Below are 25,843 nucleotides of genomic sequence, written 5' to 3' on the forward strand. Positions count from 1 at the left end.
ACAACGACAGAGAGATAAACCCATTTCACCCATTACAGATATCAAATATCATCTTTTTCGTTACGCAGAATTTTAAGTCAATTACGTACATAGGTCACGATAAAGAAAGTTGTTTTATATGCAAGAACCGTTTAGTTTTTTTTATGCAAGAACAATAAAACGGAATCACATTTTCTATCAACATGGCATCTCATTTTGGCACTGTTGCCAATATTTCGAAAAGCTCCACTTGCGTTAAAATCCACGGATAAGCTGTTAGATTCTCTCCAGGGGCGGACCTTCTGGGCTCAAGGTATTTGTACGGAGGAAGTTACCCTTACTACAAATATTTTGATCTCTTAATATCATAGGTAAAGAATGAATTGGTAAACAAGGAAATATGAAATCAAGCTAAACAGAGAGTAAGGTTGACAAGTGAGAAAATAAACAAGTGTATACAAACCTCTCTCTCTCTCTCTCTCTCTCTCTCTCTCTCTCTCTTTGACAAAATAATTGATTGGAAATAATGACTGGATATTGCTTGAATACGATATGGCAATAAAGTTTTGGCCTGACTGAAGTGTAGAGTGACTTTGACATCTACAAGTACTGACAAAATAGTTAAGATGGACATATGTTGTTATGGTAAAATGGCAACAGAGTAGATCTATAAATGCCACGCCAGAAATGTCTCTTCGTGGCGGTAAAACTACGTATAATGAAAAAGAAACCGACGAAATCACTGTGTATAACGTGTTTACTTCTAAGTATTTACATTTAATTTTACTCCAAACTCGAGTACTTTCAGGCCGTATCTGTGGCCCATTTTCAAGAGATGTGTAGGTTGTCAGCCTGGGTCAAGGCCCAGCAGTCTTCTGGAAATTCTTTTTTGTTGAGCTGTCATTTATGTGATGTTTGTTTTGGTTTCCTTGAGTGTTGCTAATCCCCTCTTGTCGCTCTGATATCCTGGGTAAGGGAGTGGTCACCAAAAGTCTGTTAGGTAGAAAACCTAATTTCCAGGTCAGCAGGGTCAATCTTAGCTTCTTTTAATATCAAAACTCGGCTCATGGGATCTTCTGAGGTAAAAACTTTGTTTCATTCTATTACTTTAATCTCTCTGATGAGTGCTCCTTCTACAACCCTCCTATGACTGATTTGATTGCTTTGATATATAAGCCTACTGTTTTTAAAATTCATCCTATGGCCATTTTCCCAACAATGCCTAGCTATAGCACTCCCTTTGAGAGTTAAGCTGTACTGCCCTTCTGTGTTCTTTTTCATTCTTCAGAAGAAAACTGAAAGAAGTTTTTGATTGGTTCACTTCACTATGTATAATGCTGTACGGGTACGACTCTGTATAAATATTAGTATATTTCCCTTTTTCTTATTTTGTTGCCAATGATCTTTTGTTTGTGGCTTTGCTAATTCTCATTCACCACTTCTGTTACTTATAATGGGATTTTTACTCTGTGCACAATTTGACGGTTTTTTGACACTGTCGTATTGTTGCTTTCAATGTTTAACAGCCCCTGTTTGTTATCATTACCCTACTGTATGCTTAATTTTTAAGTGATTATATAACCTTTCCCCATATTACAGTACTATCATTTTGTTGTTTAAAAAGTCTCTCAAGAGGATTCACAGAATGCCACGAACCTGCGTGACAAGTTTACTAGCAGCGTTAAATGGTGTCAATGAACTTTTCATTTCAAGAGATATCAAAGGTGGAAAGTGGAACAACTGTGGAAACAGTGGAAGAAAGACAATAATACATTTCTAAAGAAGAATTGCTTGCAAAGCTGCGCCAGTACTGATTCATAACTTTCAGGGTATTCTTGGCACAAATCCAGGCAACTGGCGTTTGATCCCTGGACTGAGGGGTGAAAAGAACAGTAGGACACATTTCCTTAATATTCCAGTATGCCTCTAGTGGCCGAGGCAGAGAATTATGTGTTTGATTGATATTTCAGATGGTGTAGTTGGTGTGGACAGTCCTCCATCAAATTGTAGGTCGATATATCTTCTTATAATACAATAGGCCTCACCGTATTTCTTACGATCTCATTTTACAAAGAGCCCATAATTTTTTATACATTTCTGTTGTATTTTTATCTCGTAAACGTAAACAACTTTTATTTAAAAGTTTAAAATACGTCAGTTGGAGATGAATAGTTACTCTGGTGTCTGATAGGTTAGGATAGGTTAAGGACAGTTATGTTGGGAGACCTACTTTTCGTCATCCTGGAAAAGTTCCTTGTTGCAGCCTCCTTCATTCCTTTCACTGTACCTCCATTCACACTCATTTTTCCGTCTTCCTTCCATCCACTTCTAACAATTGTTTCATAGTGCAACTGCGAAGTTTTCTTCCTATTACTTTCCACTTTTCTTTCATCGCTGAATGACCTCATAGGTTCATGCGCTCGGCCTTCGGCCTAAATTGTACATTCTATCTATCTATCTATCTATCCTGAAAAATTACGCAGATGGGAGCAATTCAGACTACATCTTCATGTCAATGTAAATAAGTGCTAATGTCAGTTTGTATAGCTACCCATGCCTGGAAAACTTCATTTGCGACATTGTGGAGATACAAGAATTTTTTAGTAATGCAATAACAGAAGTCATTATTGTTTATGTAAGAATATTTACCTATGCCTTACAGATTAATCGACGCACTTGAACCCAACGAAGAAATGATGAAGCATCTAGAAACAACTGGAGTTTACACGAAGAAATACTTAGAGTTTTTAGGCGATGGGGCAAAATCTGTTCCTAGTGGTAAGTATTGAGTGTGGCAGGTGTCTCGAAATGACTGTGGCCTTGCTTCAATGCTTGCAGAATGGAGAGCGAATAGTATTGTAACTATTTATACTTATCAACAGCGTTATATTTGAATCCTGAGTTCTCTCTCTCTCTCTCTGTCTCTCTATAATTTACACATGAACAGTAAAAAAAAAAAAAAAAAAAAAAAAAAATTCCTCGATTTTCTCTGAGATCATGAATTAAGTCTAAAAAAACAAGTCTCGCGTTAAACTGTTCACCCCATAAATCATGTCCACATTGATTTGCAATAGTTAACTGACTTCTGGAGACGTGAGCTGCAAAATTATCTTTGTAGGTTGCTCTTAGATAAAGCGAACTAATAACAACGCTATTGTAACGATGATATACATCGAAGTATTTACGACAGAAATTCTGGGCACGGATGTACGCCACTGTTGCTCAAAAGCTGTGAAATGCAATGCAGATCTAAGAGTGAATCCTTAATCTTTGGATCGTAAGCTAAAGTATCGGTTCTCTCCTACTGACGCTCAGCTTTAGAATGATCGTAATCGTTTTTCCTTCATGTTTAAACCTGTCCCTTCTTCCTATCTTATCTTTTTATTGCTTTCCCCGGGCAAGGTCCAGGAATAAAAAAAGATAAGTGGCAGATAAAAGAGTTGACACCTTGTTTAATACTCTTATTTGAAGCAAACACTATAGAATATAGTATTGGCATTGATTATCATTATAAGGTCACCAATATGACCAGCTGTGAACTAGGAAAGTACGAGATGTCAGGATATTGCCAATTTTATTTCAGGCAACACAGGATCTAGAAATGAAATGGCGCATTAATTTGAACCATAGATGTTAACAAAATTCAGTCAGAAGGCTAAAGCCTTTTTAAGAGTCAGTCGTTGTTATCAATAAATCCAGCACTTTTGGTCATAGGTTTCCCTCTCCTTCCTTGGATTTATTTCCTGTATTACTTTCCTCATTAGAACCCAGCACCTGACAGACTTTCAGGTTTTCTCTGTTGATTTTTAAGTCAGTAACATATCAGTTTCCAATACTTACGCAAGCATGTAGCCATTCTCAGCGTTTACTGAATACCATTGATAGACCAGTCTAGTTGGGTGAAAGGTGGTCATCAAACTCTACTGTATGATTGGTTTGGCTGGTGTCAACTAAATCCTCATAATGAGGGTATTTTTTCTCAAAAGTTAGGACTACTCTTTTTACAATTTTCGAAAAGCATAAATTCCTGCAATTTTTCACTGAATTAAAACTTTTTCTCCCTACATATCTAAACCTGGTGCTTTAGTTTTTTTAGCATAATTTTCTTAGTTGTGGCTGTCAGATTTAATTTAGAATTAATAAATTGACGCTAGTAGTTTTCCATTGGTTTTCCTCTTTCTGACTGCATATTCAAGGAAAGTTAATTTTTTTATCATTAAACCCCTACATTTTTTCCTAATACCAATTGCTAAAGATATTTTTTTACCCATTGTGAATATTGGCCATATGAAAAAATTTTAATATTTAATTACCCATACAGGAAAGAATTCAATACTTATTCTTTTAGCTGCGGTATACCAAACGCATTTTGAATGAATAAATAAATACTATTTAACCACCTAACTTTCACTTTCTTTCCTAGACGCATACGATGTTCTCATCTGCGCAGGAGGTATGCTGGAGGGGCACATACCCGCTAAGGGTATTGAAGATATGATAAGGGTAACTAAACCTGGTGAGTCTTGTTGATTTAGGTTTTCTCTGACATTTTTTTCTGACATTTCTAAGAAGTATTCTTGACTGTAAATTTCTCGTGTATGGAATAAGAAAAGGTAAATCTAAATAATAACTCAGCGTCGGGTATTTCTTTGATAATTACAGTTTCCTATAGTATTCGGGTTGCTTATTAAGAATTTACCATTATTTTTGGGTGGTTGATTGTAATTAAACCCCCGGGGCCAGTACTAAACACGGCGAAATACATTAGACGCCCCAATCCCCTAGTGGATGTCGTGTTCGCGGTTACGTTCCTTGCAATTAGAATTACCTTATTTTCCTGCTGAATCAGCTGACTGTTCTATTTGATTAGGTAACCCTTGACTTGAAAGTTTCTCTTTTTTCATTCAATTTCACAGGTGGACTAATCATCATTGTCATGAACAAAAAGCACTTGCACAAAGTGGAGGATTATAAGGGACTTGAGAATTACATGGAATCTTTACAAGAGAAGGGCTACTGGAAGAAGGTAGGGGAATTATTTCTCACTTCGGGTAATTATTTACTTTTTGGTTTTAAGTTGCTTCGTGTATTTTTCCATTTGAGGTTTATCCCAGGTAATGTTGCTCGTCCACTACATGATTTAGCCTGATAGAACACGGTTAGAAGATAGTGAAACTAGTTCTAAGAAATTTGGTGTGTTTCTTCTTTCTTATTCGGTAATAAGGCATAAATCAAAGGTATTACATGCCATGAATTGCTGGAAAATAACTGGCACAGTTTTGAAGGTACCATCCATAAAATAACGCTTGCATGAAGCAAGCACGCTGAGATTTTTCTGGGTTGAAAATACGAGCATTCTGTCTTCTGCTTCTCCGGAGTCAAATAGCAAGAAAGATTCGCCCTTGTTTGTTCTCGTATCTTCTTCTGATAATATTAATTCGTTTCGATGATAAACAGTTGATCCACATTGCTCTTCCTGCCTCACTCGACGGATTGTTCGTTTTATGCTGCAGGTTTGCGGTAGAGCGGCTGCAACACAACAACTTAATTCTGAAGATGCTTTAGACATGATATAATGAGGAGAATCTCGTGTTGTTTTTCCGTTAGTCTTCACTTTATCTAAAAACTTCCGTCCTTCAACATTTGTCGAATTTCCTGAGTGATTATGTTCAACGTTAGTAGAAGTGATCGTTATAGGGCGCCCTTTGCATTTTTCCGCAAAATGTAGGCATTTCCAGTAGATCTTTGACTTTACTTGCTTGTCCTTCACATATATGAATCTGTCCATTAATAGTAGGCCTCTTCCTTTCTCTCTCTGAATATATTCAGCCATGTCTTTTTGCAAAGGGTGTATCCTCTAAACTAAATAGAAGCTATTGTGTTTTCATGGAATACAAACTTTGAGAATCAAGAAAGTATGCACTAATAATTAGAGTACTATCGAACAACTGTTTTCGAAGAATTGCTCGTAAAATGTTGGTTCGAACAATTACTGAATTGAACAATTGGTTTTCGAACAACTGTTTTCGAACAAATTTTTTCGAACAATTGTTTTCGAATAAAAGTTCGGATACGGTTTACAAAAATAGTTTATTCTTTGAAGCTAACATATAATAAGTTGAAAGCATGGTTAATAAGAAAAATACTAAAAGAACAAAAGTAATATAAATAATAAGTGAATATGTTAAAAAAATCTGGGCAAACACCAAAATTGTAAATGGGACTCTCCCATATTAACGCACTAATACTGATGAGTCTCCATTGTAATTATGTCTCCTTTAAATAATCACTTCTCATAATAAGTACGTTACATGAATGTCTGTGCAGATGCATGGCTATTCCAGCAAAGCCATGGCTATCCATTGATACATCTGCCAAGGGAGAAATAACTCTCATTAACAAAGAAATAAATAAGTCAGTGATACTATCACAACACCACAGATTGAAGCACTGATAATAGAAATTACATACTAAAGAATGAATCCACTAAAACGATAATAGTAATGGTGGGCCACTACAATGTTAATAAAGGTATTTCAAAATTCACTCTTCCAACAAGGAATCAGAGCTTGGAATTTCCAGTGTCTGTCTACCGCCGTTTCTTCCACAGCAATGATATACATTTCACAATAGACCATCTCATCTAGTGATTTTCACAACACACGAACCAAGACACACTTCCGTTTAACACACCTAAAACTCCGACTAAAAACTGGTAAAATGTTCTTGAAGCATCGATCCAAAGCAGCGACGGAAATTTCTACCCGAGTACATGTTGCTGACGTCTACTAAACGTGTATCCACAAGTGACTGTATGGAAGGTGCTGAATTACCAGAGAATGCGCCAAGTCATGCTGAAATCATCGTTGTGCAGCAGTTGATGCCAGATTCACTTGTGTGATTCCTAGAACTATCGGTAGCTTCCTGATACACAAAGAGAAATTGCCCTGCTTTATTCAATCCAGTGTAGTATTTTTATTGAATTGCGGCCGATGTAATCAGTAAACTACCCGGTAAGTACGTGCCGGTTGCTCAAGGTGAGATGCAAAGCTCAGAAAGGTACAAGTTTCCGAATTAGAAGCAAATTATTCAGCCCTAAACCATCAAATATCAGAATCACACCAGAATCTGTAAGGCAGACATAAATTATAATAACTTTGTCCCGAAACGTCGCTAGCTAATAAAGGAATCGTGCAATGTGCCATGTCCTTCCTATCCCCATGGCTATTTCACTGAAGATTAGCCCAACTGACGTCTGACAAGACTGGGTGCCATGCAAGTAACAATAGAGAACAGGGAACAAAAGCATATTAAAATTGGTGGATTTAAGGGAAATGCAATGTTACATTTAACTAAGATTATCATTACATCAATCAGAAGATGGTTACACAGGAGCTGAAGGCACTAGCTCCGTGGCACTGAGGTTACGTTAATTAACAAATTAATTAATGGCACTATGAAAACCCCAGAAAATGTTAAGCATCTGGGTGCCGGCTTTCTCTGGGTTGTGGGCGGTTGGCCTGGAATTGAAATTTGAGACAACAGTGCAGGCGTGGACAGGTGTGGTAAAGAGAGAGAGACAGCTAAGCTGTGGGATGGAGGTGGAGCCTAGGCAAGGAGAGAAGTAGGAAACTCTGCCGTGACCGATCTTTAATTACTAGGGAGTGGGGCAAGTGCAGCTTCCGTGCGTCGTCTTGGGTGGTCTGATTTCCTTTATTGGCAGTGAAATATGTTTTAAGATTTTTTAAATCTGAGGGCTTAAACATGCATCTCGTTTATATATGTTACAGCTCCCAACAGAAAGAGACATTTTACGCCTTTTTCTGGCGTGAATGTCTTAGCAAGCATGAAGGGTTAAGAAATCTTTCTCTCTCTTAGAGCTTTACACCTTAATGCACAATTCTTAGAATGAAATCTAATTAGTTCCTTCTCCAATATTTAACTGTTTTAAAAGTTTTACTTTATATGGCTTGTAGGCTATGACCAAATATATGTAATAAATTATTCAATATAAGTTTACAGCTTAATGATTAAATATTTTCACCTATTCAATGTTTTTATTGGAATTGCCTATCTTCAGTTTATCTTAACTATACAATATGAGTTTTATCCCTAACTAATAATAAAATTTTCATACAAACGTGACCTACTTTCTGACCTTAGTCAGTGTTAACAAAGGATGGTACCAGTATGACTGGTAGTTGGCACTGTGCAATTTGCACCAGTGCATAGTAAGGTTAACAGGTAGAATAAGGAATAAATGTCAGGACAAAAAGTGGTAAATTTGCAAAATGAATCAATATGAAAGGTACAAAGGAAATCAATCTATAAGTCACAAAAGAGGGAAAGAAGGGAGGGCCTTGGCATCTGCGTCTTGATTGAGGTACCAAGCACTCAGAAAGAAGTGTGATTAGTCGTCAGTTTAAATGTGGAACAAAAGGTTTAAAGTTTGTGAAGAAACTCGCACAAAGGGTGAGGAGTAGAACGAAGCGACTAAGTGGTACGTTCTCTGGATTAGGTCCATCACACCCAGATAAATTGGGCACTGTGCCAGGTTTGGGACAAGTGCCAGAAGAGCCCAGTGGCTCTTGTGAGCTACCTGTAAGACTTACGCATTGTACCCCTCTTCCTTAGGAGGAGCCTGTGACACCAAATCCAAAGGAGGAGTTGGCATTTTAGGCACTCCTACTGCCTCAACAATGGGAGTTTTGAGGCACCAACAATCGTTGTCATTTGCTGGTGCAGTTCATTTAGTTCAGCTTTCAGTTGGGATATGGTCAAATTCTCCAGTTTCCTTCTCAGGGGATGTGGAAGGAGAGGAAGAAGGTTTGGCAGTTGCTGGAGCCTCACATGTAGCAATGACCAACTCAGGCATGGTTTGCGAGGTCACACCCTTGTGTGACTTTCCGCCATGATCATGGGAGTCCGAATACTGGAGGGGATCTCCTCGGGGAAGATGCGGTATGGGCTCTGGCACTGGATTGGATTCCAGGCCAGGCACAGAATTAGTACTGGAGAGTGGCCTAACGTCCAGGATGGATGTTGCATGGCACTGCTCAGGGCACTCAAGTGGCACTGGCAGCATGTAAAGAACAGTCCATGGAGGACTCTCTGTGGAGGCCTTCAGATCCTGTCCTAGAAGGACGTTGTCACCTCCAGGAAGATATTTAACTACTGCAAGTCTGCAGATTTTTTATTGGTAAGGTCTGGTGACTCTCAGTTGAACCGGGGGAAGTAACATCATCTTGCGGTTGATTGCCTCTACTGTAATGAGGTCGATGGCAGCTCTATAGGGAACTCGATCTTTTCTTATGAAAGATATATGCGTGCCAGAGTCATCAAAAGCTCTGACGTGGCGTGCATGGTAGTTACCTATGGGAGGTGCCACAGTAATAGGACCGTCGGCCGGAGGGCCTAAGGCTGAGGGCATGAATAATGCCAAGGTAACAGCAGGTGTAGCAGTCTTTGCTTGGGCACTTCGCCCATAAGGCAGAATGTCTATATTCTTAGCATGCAATGCAAAAGTTCCAGCTGTAGTCTCTGGGTGGCACTATTCCGTTAAAGGAAGCAGGGCTGCTGCTGGCTCAGGGAGGCATTACATCATCCGAACTTGTAGGGATAGTGGTTGTCACAGTAAGTTGGCTGTTGCATGGTTTGTTGTAACCCTGCTCAATGCTATGTCAAGTTTTTTTGCAGAATTTGCAAATAACTGGCTTAGAGGTGAGCCCATTCTTGGTCTGGGCTGTTGAGGACATGAAACTTTGAGGTGTAACTTTCTTGCTGAGAGACCTGAGGTGGGGATGATGGGTTTACCAATCATCTCCCAAACGGCAACATTCAGCAATCGTAGTGGAATGTTTCTCATAAATATATGTGGCAATTGTGCTTGGAGCATAAGAGAAAAAATCCTCCAATTGCACACTCAGTGAGATCTGCAAGCATTTTGACTTTAAGGGAATCCAGCCAATGATTGAGATATTTCCTCTTGTGATACGTCAAGTCCATCCAAAATTGTCCGGCTTCCTTAGGTAGGCTATGCCAGCGTTGGCTCCGGCATTCAGACGTGATTTCGTAGGCTTTGTTGACTGCTCCTCTGACAGCTTTATGATAGCCTTGTTCAGCAGCTGTCAGAGTATGCAGTGAAAGTAAATCCTTGCCCTAGATAATGTTGTTCAGAATTAGCAATACATAGATTGCAGTGGGGGTGTAGTTGGCAAACACATTCTTCAGGCTCACTTCCAAGCCATTCTTCAGGCTCCTCTTCCGACCACGTTTGGATGAGCATCTTAGGGCAGACTGGGGTATAGCTGGAGAGGGGTGATCGGCTCTATGTTGGGCAAGGGCCATAGCACTGTCGTGGTGAGCTTCTCCATGCTGGGCTTTTAGCGCTAGTCTCTCCTTCTCCTCCCTAGCCTTTCTTTCTCTACTCTTTCAGCTTCTCAGTTGCTTGCTGGTTTCAAGGGATGAAGGTTTATTCAAAATAGCGCTCGTGGCATTGGGCCAGATATCGGTAAATGGCTTGGATAAGCCAAGGACTGAAAGGCCAATGAGGATGAATGGTAAAGTAATTGCACACGACAATTGGTTGTCGTCGAGTGTGGATGGATGTTCAGTGAACAGTTAGGGTTTCTCCCATGAGGGTCATTCCGTGTATGACTTCTAGAGAGGTCTGGTATAATTCAGCATAAGAAGACATGATTGTGTGAGAGAGGTGTATTGTTGAGTATTAGTGCTGTACACGGAATGGTGTGCCCACAATGGCACTAGTATTAAATGGTGTGCTGTAGAACAGGTGTGGCTCTGTGAAAGCAGAGTCAAGATGCTACGACAGGTTGTGAGCTTGTGAAACCACCACAGCAGGAATATAGGAAAGAAGGGTCAAGATGGGTCCTCAGTGTGTGAAACTGGGAAAGTAGCCAAGGTTGGGGATAGGAAAGGGAATCAAAATTGCTTGCTCTTATGGGATGAAGGTTCATTGTAAATAATGCTCTTGGCATTGGGCCAGATATCAGTAAATGGCTTGGAAAGGCCAAGGACTGAAAGGCCAATGAAGGTGGCACTTACAGGATGAATGGTAAAGTAATTACACACGACAATTGATTGTTGTCGAGTGCAGATGGATGTCCAGTGAACAGTTAGTGGCACTGGCAGTGCGTAAAGTTTGCTCATAAAGAACAGGATTGTTGGTGTTCCCGAAAGAACAAAGTTTGTGGGTCCATCAGGACGTTGCTTCGTTCGCATGGAACGAGGATAAAATGATAGTACAAGTGTTAGGGACAGACAAAACCGGCTATTTATTACACAAGATGGTATGTAGTTGTTTGGAAACTCGGGGTAATATACACACAGGCTGGTGCTGATGTTCGTGCAGCGGTTACATAATAATTAACTGCAATGAGTGTGTGCGGAAACTGCAAAAGTCTAATAAAAATAATAAAGAGAGAGAAAAAAATTAAGTAATGGTAAAAAAACCATGCTAATGATTGTCGCGAATATCATGGCGACTTTCACTAAGTTCATGCCAGATGTTATGCGGCTGATAGCCCTACCTTAATGGACAGGTTCCAGCCTGTACGTAAGGTCAACTCAATAGGTAAATACATCTGATTTTAACAATTCTTGTTACAAAACTAAACTCTTCATTTAATATAACAAATCAAAGTAAATAAACGTGACTTATGTGGCTCAGCACCCTACACTTGGACAAATTCTATGTGGCCACACGACCACTTAAAAACACTGAGAATTTTAAAAAACAAGTTACACTTTTTAACGAAACAAATGGCAATACATTTCTTAGAAAAATCTAAACGTGTTCAGTAATGATCAAATTCAATTAGCCCAATGATGGCTACAAAAAGGAACGATTACTTACTATGTGCAATTCTGGTCAATCGCTGCTCTCCATGCTGTAGCTCACACCCTCACATCGCATTCAAAACCCTCAAGAGTTGTTAACTCTACCATGCTAATTAAAAGAGAGAGATTGAAAACCGTGGGAAAGATGGTTTCATACCTGAGTGGATCGGGTTAGTCACTTTAGTCAGAATTTATTTTCTTTAAAAAGGAAACGTTCCTTCCTTTTTCATATAATTTATAAGATGACAAGAATGTAGTGATTAAGCAATGAGGGAGGAGAGGTGATTAATAATAAATGTGTATATACAAAAAGGAACCATTTCACTGCAGCCACCAATCTATCTGCCTATACGGGGCAATTTGCCTTACATTGCAAGCAGGGAAAAGATGGAGGGCTGGAAAATAAGTCTCGGAAAATTTGTGCACTAATTTTTCGCAATATTCTCCACCCTCCAAAAAGGGGGAAAGGAAAGGGAGCAGGCAACAAGGCAATTGGACAGAGTAGGCAAATATGGTCGATTCTCCCCATTGTTATCGTCTATCTATGGCTCACCATTACTTACATTTCCTTCACTTTCATCTTCCATCATCAACTCGTCGCTCATCGTCGTGGGTGTTCATCTCCAGAGGGACAATGTGTTGTGGTGCATGCAGAGGTTCCTCGCCCTCAAACAGGACTTTTAGGGACCTGACAATGTGGCGGGATCACAAGCTTAAAAAAAAAAACAAGCTGCAGAATCCCCCAACCCACCCCACATATACCTAATCAGTCCAGCTGCCAAACCCACCCTCAGTCACACTTTCTTCTTTACACAATAAAATACAGCAGGACAATTGACAAAAAACAAACAAAACAAAAAAACAGAAAACACATGTACTTACCAATCAATCCACTGGTTGAGGTCACAGAGATACCAACAACAACAACCAAGAACCACAACCCACAACCCAATTAACACAACGACTACAACCCAACAACAACACAACAACCAAGGACCACAACAACAACAACAAGGAACACAACCACAACCTCACATATAACAACAAAAACTCAGCAAATGTCTGCAGATAATTAGTGACATAGAAGGATTTAATTATATCTTCCCGTCACTGTTTGCGGAGATGGGTTTGGAGCATTTGTTGCAAAAGATAAGGGCTACTGGTTATGCCAAAAACCACAATGTTAAAGGTGTATGTGGCTGCTCGTGTCGGCTCTCGCTGCCACAAATTATGCGCATATTTAGTATCATCGGGATAGCAATACTTTGTGGAAAGCTTTCGATATGTCTGATACTAACACATAAGGATCTCATCAAAATTTGAAAAGCAAATCATATGACATTTCAAGTAAGTTGGGACCTGGATAAAGGCAATCATTCAATGACGTCTCCCTTGAATTTAGAGGATGTGTTGAACACGACAAATAAAGGAGTCATGAAACTCTGCTTCTTAAGCCCAAACTGGGGCAAGTAATATCCTTCAATCTTTGAATTAGTGACTTCAAAAATGAACCCAGCGTCGAGATATGTCTGAAGGACATTCTCATAGTCTCTTCTGTACTCAGGTCTTTCAGAAATTGCGTTTCTAATGTGTTCAATATAGTGAATGCATTATGATAATTTGTATCCAGGCGTTCTGGCCCGCAGAACGATAAGCTTACATGGTAACCTTGTTCGGTACTTACAGTGCTACCCTGGACTTAATTCCAACGATATCCAATCTCCACCACATATCAACATCGATATCTGGGGTGGCTCGACATACTCATAATGTGCGAACAACAGATGCGTATATCCCCTCCAGGGCCCACTGTGGTACTTGACCATATGGCGTTACCCTGTTGTGCGTTACAATCTTATCAATCTTGTCCATACCGAGGATGAACAAGCTAAAGTAATCTGCTCTAACCAGGATATTAACATTAGTAAGAAGATCGCCATTAATTTTATCATTGGCCATAGCACAACCTTTGCGCTGCAAATGCCCTTTTACGTTAGAAAGGCCAGCATTATGTATGGGAGTATTTACATCATCATGGACAATGAGCTTATGTGTATTCTACATGAATCTACATCGTACTCGCCGTGTACAATCTGCGAGCCTAAAAGTGCAATATTCAGCAAAACGCATTTAATAACTGGCATTTCTAATTTCTTCGGAATCCAACTTAAAATGAAACTGTGTTGGCTACCGCTATCCAAACATACTCTAGTGGACAGGGGTTTGCTATGTGAATACACGATAGCTATAGTGGTTGGCAATAAGGTAGCTGGCAACTCGGTTGAAGGCTCGTCCTTGACCGTCTTAGCAGTTTCACACGGTTTCTCATCTTTGGCTTTTGGCTGCATTCTTTGATTTATCTTATGGTTGGTGCCTGGGTTCCTTACTGGCGACAAGATTACTTATGATGTTTTAGAGGACTGATAACTGGAATTGCGTGTGGGTTGCGCATTGTCTCTCTCACAAGTCAAACTGTGATGTCGGCCATCACACAACTTACAATTACGCTTTACGTTACATTGCTTACTGGTGTGACTGGACGCTAGGTAGTTGAAATTTTTTTTATCCAAGATTAGCTGACTTTTTTAGCTGCCACAGTAGAGTATTTTACACAGAGATGTGCAGTGATTGCCATTGCAGAATGGGCAAGCGGTTGCACGATTAACGTTCACTTCGTTCCCCTTCTTACGAGCATTTGACAATTCCTCTCTCATATGCAACGCATTATCCTCCATTAATCTTATAATGAAATTGAGCTCTTCAAACAACTCGTTCAATCAAAAGTCACATTTACGCAGAGAATCAACTACATTTGAATAGACTGGCTGTCCAACCCAGCACTACCTGGGAAAATTCTGAATAACAACTGATAAGCTCTCTCTCTTACTCTCTCTTTCCTCCCAACAATCTCTCTCTCTCTCTCTCTCTCTCTCTCTCTCTCTCTCGCTCTCTCTCTCCTCTCTCTCTCCTCTCTCTTCCCTTTCCTGTTAAGATAAACTGTTTTTTTTAACAAATTACATTGGGGACCAGCATTTTGTTCGATCATTTAGGTCTCAACCAAACATTCTCACTCCACTTTCCTATCAGGGCTCAACTTGGACTTAAATCGCATTGCTAGTGTCTTTATTCATCCCAGCTGCCTTGAAAACTGTAGATTATATACTAATATCTATCATTCTTGACATTTTAGTTTTCATCCCTTCCTACCCCTCTTCCTATTGGGGCTAAACCTGGACTTAGAGGGCATCAGGAGTGTCACTCTTCATCTCAGCATCCTCAAAAACTATGAATTAGACGCTAATATTTGTTGTTTTAGGTATTTATTATATGTCATCCCCTTCCCACCCCTCTCACATCTCCTTCCTATCAGGGCTGAACTTGGACTTGAAGGGCATTAAGAGTGTCACTATTCATCTAAGCAACCTCAAAAACTATGGATTAGACAATGATATCTGTAATTTTTGGTTATTTTTTCATGTCACCCCCTTTTCATACTTCCTTCCTATCATGGCTGAACTTGGACTTGAAGGGCACTGGGAGTGTCACTATTCATCTCGGCAACCTCGCGAACTCTGGATTAGCGTCTAATATTTTTCATTTTAGGTTATTTTTAAATGTCACCTCCATCCCACTGATTCTTAAACCCCCTTTCTATCAGGGCTTAACTTGGACTTAAAAAGCATAAGGAGTGTCACAATTCATCTCAGCGACCTTAACAACTATGGATTAAACACTAATATCTGCCATTTCTGGTTATTTTTACATGTTACCCCTTCCCACCCTTTCTCACCCCCTGTCTTATCAGGGCTGATTATTTGGGAGGTTTTTGGATCACGTTTACGGATCTTCGTCTTAGACTGTTGTTCGCAGGTCCCTTCGTCACCTGTGACGCAAGTGTTTCCTGCCTTGACCTTCGACTTGGGTGCTTCATGCGGGACTCACAGGTGCTCCTGTCACCTGTGACTTGAGCATATCCTGCTTTTCCCTGTTGAGGAGGAATTCCCAGGGAATTGGTGCCGTGCTTTCTCCTGGCACTGATGTAAATTTACCTGCCGCTTCTGTGTCTCCGTCCAACTGCTTTCTTCAGCATGTGTGGGCAGGATCGTCTTCCCTTTACGTTATTGGTCTGGCGTTCATGACCTGCCCTGACAGCTGTTTTGGAGGGTGGGTCACGGCCCTGGGATTGGCTCTACCCTAATGCCCTCACTAATGTGAGAAGAACTGTACAGCATTTACATTATTTTGTCCTGTTTGTTCTGTGACCTTATTACGTCACCTGATGAGTCTTTTATAGATAAAGGTTTCGTGAATTTAGCTTTGTATTAATAGGTAGAGATTACAATTATTTTCTTGTTTTGTTAACTCAGCCTTCCTCCTTCCATTGATTTAGAATTAAGGTATTTTTTGATCTGGCCAGCAAAATTGTTGGATCCAAACAAATTTTTTATCAATAATTGTTATTTCCTCTTTCTTTGATAGGGTTTAGCTTTCCTAGTTTTAGCGAATCCAATGAGATGCTAAGGACTGGCATATGTCCTTTCTGGTTGTTACCAAGATAATGAATTACATATTATATTCCACAAGGTTGATCTAAACTTTAGTATTAAGTAATAAATATTGTTAAGTTTTCTTGGGTGTTTGTTTCCACTGACCTTTAACATAGAGTTACATTTATTACTGACAACATCACTATTATAATTTAAGAACTTGTATAACAACCCCGAGGGTTGTAACAAACCCACTTTGCGTGAATACATATCTCTGGGGTCTGGGTCATTTCCCAGCCACATGTTTCCGGTGGACCTGCAATCAACCACCTTCTATTAATTTCTGGACCTACACGTAATTTAAATGTGAATATAGATCATTTAAACTAAAGCCCAGAGTTTATGAAAATTCCTCTTATTCAGTAAAATCGACCTTCAGCCACAGATTTTTTGTTAGTTATAAACCTCGTCCCGCCTCACAAGGCTATTTTAGGCGTTCCAGAACGTCAGATCCCCACATTTTATACTGATGGATAAAAATTTTATATATATATATATATATATATATATATATAATATATCTATATATATTATATATATAATAGTATATATATAATATATATATTATATATATATATATCATATAGTATATGAATTTTTATCACATCACCATGATTCATAAACATGCATGAAGCTACAAATGGCCTTTCATATCCAGTCCGCTCTACCTCAGATTTAATATAATTTCATATATGTTAACTGAAGGGATTTTTTTTTATAGTTGATAATAATTTTGTATTCTCGTGGATTCGAACCAGCGCACAAGGCAGAAATCAGGACTTAAGAGAGTTACTGATCAGGTCGGATATATATATATGTATGTATATATATATATATATATATATATATATATATATATATCTATATATATATATATATATATATATATAGATATATATATATAATATACACATATATGTGTGTGTGTAGGGCAGCCCCCATTTTTTTGTGGGGATAGGTTCCAGAACACATCACGGAAATGCACAAAACTGCTTATAACTGCCAAAATCCCTGTACCCTTTAATATAAAACATTGATAATTGCGTATTTTAACATTTCACTGCTTAATTTGATAGTTCAAACAAAACTATACCCTAAATCTTACAGCGTAAGATTTGAAAACGTATCATCTTTGTTTTTCTATAGATATCACAGTATACTTCAGATAACAAGGTTTTCCCTTTGTCGAAAACAATCTCATATAAGTTATAACTCTCATTTCAGATTCCATTGTCAGTGGAGGTTGAGAAGGTTCATGGACCTTACCAAAGACATCTGTTTCAATGCGACTGTATTTTACTGTATTACCTATACGTACTAGGGTATAGATAGACATGTTTTCCACTTGACCGTGCACATTTAGCCTACTGTCTGTGTATTTACAAGGTTTCTCGAAGTGAGAGAAGTAGTACTTTTAATGGAACTTAGGTAAAACAATCATTGGATGATTCCTCCAGACTAAAACCCCGTGCTGACATAAGGGCCAGCTTAATCTATAACGAATAAACGGTAACATAATTGTTACAGATATCGATGAGGATTTGACCGTTTGACTTTATGGAACCATTTTGCCCATTTTCAAATTGTGTATTGTTCGATAGAGGGAAGCTCTATCCTCTATCACTGTCCTTATTACTTAATATCTGTCAGTGGATATAACCCAGACGGTGGACAAATGAATGCCCAAATAATCATTATTCAAGATCAAACTTCATTCTTGGTCTGTTTACGGCTATGCATTGCGTTGTTTGGAGCAGGTTACCTTTCTGTTCAGTGTTCTTTATGTTTCTGATAACTCTAGTTTTACGAAATTATTTTGTGAAAATCTAACATTTTCATGATCTTTCCAGGTGGAAGTGAAAACAGTGCCGAACTACTTTACTGGCAGTGATGGAATCATCTTTACCTATAGGGTTTTGTAAGTTCGTCTTCTAAACGTATTCATGTATGGGCACCATAATGAATTCAGCACTGTACTTGGGAGTGAGGTTTTATAGTTGTTAATGACCTCCAAAACAATGACTGAGCATAATTGCTGTTTATTGTAACTTGCTTCACTGTAATTAAAACTTTACCCGATTGTTTATTTTTCACTTTTTACCTTTTCTCAGGCTTTATGGTTAGTATTTGATGTTTGGCTGCTCCTTGAGATCATATTGTAAACTAAACTGATGATAAATTTAACAATGAATTTCATGATAAATAACGGCACCAAAATAAGGAAGAATTGGGAAACTAACACTAAGATTATAAGCTTATTTTCTTCCCCATTTTCTACATCAGAAGATCGACTGTGAATAACAAATAATCTTGGTAAGCTCTCATGACATTTCTTCTGTCCTTTCAGTAGTGTCCTTTAAACCAAGATTTAGATTGTTTTCTTTCAAGTCACGATTATTGTAGGCTACCATACAAGCGTTGGTTATAGGGTCACCATCCAGCATAAAAGTAGGTTTACACCTACGCACTTTCGTGTTGTGGGCTGTTACAGCGTGGGACCGGAAGAAACCGTTACAAAATTGACACGGTGGGGAGAAAAAATGACCGTTATTGGGCAATGTGGGGCGGACCTGGGCGGCGGGTTACGGGCACCTCATGGCGTGTTCATGCGGTGCCTAGCGGAGTGTTATGGTCGTTGTTGCTATGGCAGGCCACACGCTTTTGCGGCTTTGTTACTCCGTGTAGCGGTGGATTGCGGTGTTGTTGCGGAGAGCGCACACATCCGCACGAGTCACGACATGCAAATTTGCATGATTGTTGCACATGCACTGTGCCACATCGTGCCACAACGTGCCAGAAATGAACCTTTGGTATATATAGAGGCCTGCCAAGCACATCCTTCATTCCACACCCAACCAGCATGCAATATGGACCTCAACAGCCTCTCACCCCAGGAGACCCAGAGATTCTTTGTAGCTGTCCTGTGTCTATGTGCAGTCCAGGTCATCGACGGGTTGAGAAGACATACTAGAGTGCCACAGCCACCAGCACCACGCAAAAAGGACGGCAGGGCAGAGCGGATTTGGGCTTGGGAGTGGCTGACACGGCAGCAACTACATGGGGACTATGACCAGCTACTACAAGAACTGAACAAGGAGGACCGCAAAGGACACAAGAACTTTCCGCGAATCTACCCTGAATTGTTTGAGGAGATGGTCGAAAGGCTGATGCCCCTGTAGAAGAAAAAGGACACGAAGATGCGGCGTGCACAAGAGGTGGGACTCAAGTTGGCGGTCACTTTCCACCACCTGGCAAGTGGTAACGACTATACAGGCCTGCAATACAGCTTCAGAGTCTCCAAGAGTTCCATATGCCGATTTATCCCAGTAGTCTGCCAAGCCATTATCGACATATACAAACCAGAAGTGATGAAGTGCCCCAAGACACCAGAAGAATGGAATGACGTAGCAAAACGATTCACCTCCAAGTGGAACTACTTCAATTGTGTGGGAGCCCTGAAGGGTATATTGTGATCAAGAAACCCAAAGGTGGAGGATCACTGTATTTCAATTACAAGAAGTTTCACAGCATCGTCCTCATGGCCCTCTCCGATGCAAAGTGCAAGTTCCTGTTCGTCGACGTCGGTGCAGAAGGAGGTGCTGGGGATGGAGGAACCAGGCAGAGGTGCAACCTGGCCATGGCCATCACAAACAACCGAGCAGGACTCCCACAAGACAGAAATCTGCCCAACAACGACGAACCCATCTCCTTCCACATATGCGCCGACAATGCCTTCGCTCTCAATACGTGGTTTATGAAGCCCTACTCCCACCAATCCCAAGATCCCACCGAACGAATATGCAGCTACAGATTATCTCGCACTCGTCTTGTGGTGGAAAACACATTCGGCCTGCTGCAGATGAGATGGTGAGTCTTCGGGACGATGATGCAACAGGAGGTACTGGTGTGCAAGAAGATAACTTTGTGTGCATGTGTCATGCACATCCTGTCACTGCAACGCTACCCACTTGCTGGCACTGACGTCGACTATGAGGCCCAACACCATAACGTCGTAGTAGGTACTTGGAGGGAGGAGTAGCTGAACCTCATGGAACGACTCATGGCAAGAAGGGGACCAAACTACACACGTCGAGCGAAGGCTGTCAGAGATTACCTGGCCCAGTACTACTCATCAGATGCAGGCACAGTGGAATGGCAAGAGCGAATGGTGTTTCCTCGAGGACGACCAGCTACTGACGAGTAGAGGACCTAAAGAACTCTGTAATGAAACATAGCCAAATAAGTGCAAATAATTGTAAATAAACATCATGATATATTTCTCATTGTTTTATACTCCCATACTTTGGGATTGTCCTAATAACAATATTAATGCAATAAATAATATTGGTATGATGATTGGTACATATGAAAAATTATGTTGGAAAATAATTAAATGAAAGTTATAATAACATAATTCATAATAATGAGACAAATGAGAAGCAAATGATGGACATAACAAAAATACTTATACTAAACAAACATGAAAAGCATAGAATTTAAGAAAATGAACATAAAACGCATTGAAAGTAAGAAAATGGACATGAAAAACATAGAATATCAGAAAATAAATATGAAAAACAAAATATCAGAAAATAAACAAGGAAAACAATATTAAAAAAATAAACATGAAAAACATAGAATATCAGAAAATAAACATGAAAAACAGAATATCAGATAATAAACATGAAAAGCGTAGAATGTAAGAAAAAGAACATAAAAAGCATAGAATGTAAGAAACTAAAAATAAAAAGCATAGAATGTAAGAAACTGAAATTGGGACTTGGTTTTTACCATAACATGTTTAACTGCAAATATCATATTATCAACTGAGGCCAATACGTCTTTAGTATCTAACTGATTTTTCAGTGTTCCCCTGTAAATAACTATGTACAGTCAATGTTAAATACTGTTTCATTATCATATTTGTATGTATTCATGTTTATTTGATCATGTTCTCAATATGATATTGTTCTTACCTTCTATGTTATTATATCATTTGATGGCCATATTTATTTCATGTTACATTTTATTTTATAGTTTAAGTTATTTTCCGAGTTGTATTTATTTCATAGATCATATATCATATTTCATGTTAAGATTTCCTGTTATATTTCTTCATGGTATTATTCTTTCTGGCCCATACTCTTTCGTTATTCGATTGCATTTTATATTTCAAGTTATTTTCCGAGTTCTATTCATTTCATATTTCACATATATTTCATTTTATATATCCTGTTATACTTCGTGTTATTATTCTTTATGGCCATGCTTTTTCTTATTCAATTTCATTTCACCCAATCATATCATATATTTTGTCATGACATATAAATTAAGCATCAATAAGGAAAATGTAAATGCAAGTCATTATTTCAACATATTTATTACAAAAAGAAAAATTATTAATTATAAAAATTACAAAAATAATTGATTACAGAAATAACTAAGATACAATTTATTCTAAAAAATTAACATGTTTATTTACAATATTTACAAATTCACTCAATTGATTCTGGGTCAATGTCCTTATCACCTGGGGAGATGGTCAAGTCGTAGGTGGGTGGATCCTCTGTGGCAGAAGGTTTTGGTGTCGAAATACTGGCGCAAGGGGTGGGGGGCCACAAGTCTGCCAAGAGCCTGTTGACCAACGGCGACATCGAAGAAGTGGAAGGTCTAGGAGAGAAGTCCAGTGGTGTCGAACATCCACTGGGGAAGAATGACGGTGTGCCTAGCCTTGGTGCCAGAGTTGTGTACCCATGATGAACTACCTGCTGCTGTGGCTGGGGCTGCTGTTGAAGGTGCAGATCATAAAAAAAACACAGGTTTGGGTTGAGACGCAAACCACTGGTGTGGTGATGCCCAAACCGTTTGCACTGCAGAAGGTGTCAAAGTTCCAGGTTTCGTCTGCGTCTCCTTGTCAATTCGCAGGGGTATCCAGTGGGAACAACCGCCACGAGCCATGGCCTCTTTCATCGTCGCATCCTCTTCCTCGGGCCCCTCCAAACTATGACAAAGCCTGATGACTTGCTCGAAAAACGGCTTCTGGTATCTTCGAGGCACGTACTCCAAGCACTGCGTCAAGTACTGCACGAACACAGCGATGTCATGGTGCGTGTTGTCCTGCGCTTTTGGCATCAATGTGTTAAAGTTAATGCTCATCATAATCTGGGTCAGTTGAGTCTGGAGACCTTCTGTAGAGCCAACTGACATGTCGGTGGATAGCCGTCGGTCCTCTGGCAAGTTTGTCGCTCTCTTCTGCTTCAGCCGCCTCCTCCGCTGGATCGAAGCAGCTGATAGGCCCGACATGTTGGCAGAGGAATCGACTGCGTCGGTTCTGTGCGACGATAGAGGAGAGAACCGATTGCTGGCTACTATGGGTTCGTGGGCGATGTGTCCTCCCAGGAATGCCCACGTGGTCATCACCTCCTCCTCCCGTGGCGTCCTGTTGCGTGCAGCCGACCCGCTCTTGTATTCTCGCTTCTCTATCTTGCTGAAGTCAGTTCGGCGAGCCTCGAAGAACTTGCGGATTTGCTGGAAGCTGTATTCGATGAAACTCGCTGCCAGTTCATGCCAGAGTTCCTCATTCTTCAGTTTTTTTCAGGGTTTTGTTATATACTGTAATTCCAAGAGAAACCAGATAAGATTTAAGTGTTCCAAAACCCATATGATGGCTCTGCAATACATAGAAACAGAGAAAAGACGAAAGAAAATAGTTCATGATGGTTATTTATTCTATAAGAATAGAACGAATGGTGACAAGACATATTGGAAGTGTGATAAATACCACAAAATTAAGTGCAGTGCTCGTGTAACTACATTACAGGAAGAAGTTATCAGTTCTACAAATGGTTATAATCACACAATAGATGCTGCGGAGGTTGAAGCAACAGAAACTGTTTTGAAAATACGGCATATGGCAAAAAGTACGAATGAAGCACCACAATCAATAATATCTAGTGCCTTCGAAGATTGTAGTGTGGCTGCTGTGTCTAGACTCCCGTTGACGCAAAGTCTTAAAAGGCCAGTGCGCTCTATAAGGGTACAAAACAATGCAGTTCCAGACTTACCAAGGAATTGCAACGAATTAATTTTTCCTGACTGATATACAAAAACTCTCAAAGGTGAGACATTCTTAGCATATGATTCAGGGAGAGGTGATAAACGAATGCTGATTTTTGCTACGAAACTCGACCTTCATTTGCTTTCAGGAAGTAATCAATGGTTTGCCGATGGAACATTTAAGACTGTTCCATTGTTGTTTCACCAATTGTATACTTTGCATTGTTTAACAGAAAAAGCATCATTACCACTAGTATTTGCTTTACTACCCAACAAATCTGAGGAAACTTATGGCCAGCTTTTACAGAAAATAAATTTTTTTTTACCATCTTGTACACCTTCAACTGTAAGAGTAGATTTCGAAAAGGCTATGCAGAATGCATTCCTTAAAGAATTCCCTAATATAAAAGTCAATGGGTGCTTTTTTCACTTTTGTCAAAGTGTATTTCGTTCAGTGCAGAGAAATGGTCTCCAGAGATACGAAACTAATTCAGACTTTGCTTTGAGACTTCGGATGCTACCTGCCATTGCATTTGTACCAGTTGAAAAAGTTACCGAGTCATTCGAAATATTATGCGAAAATAATATTTTCCCTGATGACGCGCAGGAGGTAATAGATTACTTTGAGGACACTTGGATTGGGCGCCCTATCCGGAGATACACGCGAAGGCCTCCTATCTTTGCACATGAAGTATGGAATATATATGATGAGGCTTTGCACAATTTACCAAAAACTTCTAATGCCGTGGAGGGATGGCACAGAGCTTTCCAGGTTCAAGTTGCAGCTCATCATCCAAATATATGGAAATTTGTTGATTGTCTGAAGAAGGAGCAAAATTTTAATGAAGCTCGACTAGAACAATATCTCTCTGGGAGGGAGCCTGATACTACAAGAAAGTGCTATCATGATACTGCTCAACGGATAAAAAGATTGGTGGAAAATTTCAGCAATACAGATATATGTGGTTATATTCGTGGAATCGCACATAACCTTTCTTTTTAAATCTTTTTTTATAATGGTTTTCAATTTTTGTCTTCAATTTTAGATGATTTTTTCTATAAAGTTAGTCTTTTTAGTAAACGTAATAATATTGTGTTTTTTAGATAAATTTATTGTGTATTTGTGGAATAGCACATATAACCTTTGTTTTTTAATGTTCTTAAGGTTTTTTATTTCGTACTCAAATACCAGTTCTTTTTAATAGTTTGTATTGTAATTTTATATTATAATTTTTATCTAAAGATATCCATACCTTTTCTTTGTAAAAGTAATGGCTGCAGTTTTTCTTGCCGATATAGTGAATCCATGTGCAGTAGTCCACGATACGATAAAATCAAGAGATTTTTGTAGTATGATTTGTCCTGTATAAATATCAGAGTGGATGATCCAAATGGAAAAATCATCTACATATAATGAACTTTGTACACCAGTTGGTAGTTGTTTTGTAATATCATTAATAGCCATGATAAAAAGGGTGGTGCTCAAAACACTACCTTGTGGAACTCCTTCATATTGTGGGTACTCCTTAGATAAAACACCATTAACTCTAAAAGTTCTTTCCTTTAAAAATTGTCATAGGCCTTCTCCATATCAAAAAAGATGGCTGTGGCATAGCTGTTTGAAGCAAATGCTTTCCCAATATCGGTGTCAAGTAAAGTTAAAGGATCTAGGGTAGATCTTAGTTTCCTATATACATATTGTGAAATGGAAAAGTATCCTGTTTTTTCAAGAGACCAGATTAATCTGTTGTTAATCATTTTCTCAAACAATTTACATAAGCAGCTTGTTAATGCTATTGGTCTGTAGCTATCTGTGTCATAAGGATCTTTGCCTGGCTTCAAGAATGGAAGGTCCAGTGCTTTCTGCCAATCTTGTGGGAAATATATTTCAATCCATATTTTGTTATATAGCTTTAATAAATATTGTATACTGTTTGGGTGAAGGTGTTTCAACATTTCAAATGTGATCATATCTTACACGGGGCTGTATTGGAGCATGTTGACAATGCCGATAAAAGTTCATCCATGGTAAAGCAATCATTGTATGAATGATATTGATTAGTCTGAAAATTAATTGGAATTGTTTCTTCTTTTTCTTTTATGGAAATATTACTTAAATGTTCTGCTAGGCAAGTTGCTACCTCTTTAGGATCATATATCAGTTTGCTATTGATTTTCAAAACTGGGACATGGGATCAAATGTGTTTTCCTAGTATTTTATGGACTTTTTTCCAGATCTTACTTAGGGGTGTATCTTTGCACACCGATTTTAGGTAGTTACACTAAGATTTTCTTTGTGCTTCATTAAATATTCGTTTTGCTACAGCACATGACCTTTTAAATTCTATGTAATCTGAATCGTTTCTCGACTTCTTAAATTTTCTTTGGGCTTTACTACGGGC

General features: G+C 39.1%; 2 protein-coding genes across 4 annotated transcripts in view; both read left to right on the forward strand.

The window, feature by feature from the left end:
* The window catches only part of LOC135209743 (uncharacterized), a 157,361-nt gene extending 138,896 nt beyond the window's left edge, over positions 1-18,465 (forward strand). For all 3 annotated transcript variants that reach the window (XM_064242518.1, XM_064242517.1, XM_064242519.1), the window contains exons 4-7: positions 2,642-2,757; positions 4,403-4,495; positions 4,896-5,005; positions 18,236-18,465. In XM_064242518.1, coding sequence (XP_064098588.1) covers positions 2,642-2,757; positions 4,403-4,495; positions 4,896-5,005; positions 18,236-18,307 — 391 coding nt within the window. In that variant the 3' untranslated portion in view covers positions 18,308-18,465. The remainder of the gene's footprint in view (positions 1-2,641; positions 2,758-4,402; positions 4,496-4,895; positions 5,006-18,235) is intronic.
* Positions 18,466-19,923: 1,458 nt separating this feature from the next.
* LOC135209844 (uncharacterized) lies at positions 19,924-20,589 on the forward strand. The gene is made up of 2 exons (XM_064242609.1): positions 19,924-20,252; positions 20,457-20,589. The coding sequence occupies exons 1-2, from the start codon at positions 19,924-19,926 to the stop codon at positions 20,587-20,589; spliced, it is 462 nt and encodes a 153-aa protein (XP_064098679.1).
* Positions 20,590-25,843: the final 5,254 nt, after the last annotated feature.

Source organism: Macrobrachium nipponense, chromosome 38 (genome assembly GCF_015104395.2).
Source record: "Macrobrachium nipponense isolate FS-2020 chromosome 38, ASM1510439v2, whole genome shotgun sequence".
Taxonomy (NCBI): Eukaryota; Metazoa; Arthropoda; class Malacostraca; order Decapoda; family Palaemonidae; genus Macrobrachium; species Macrobrachium nipponense.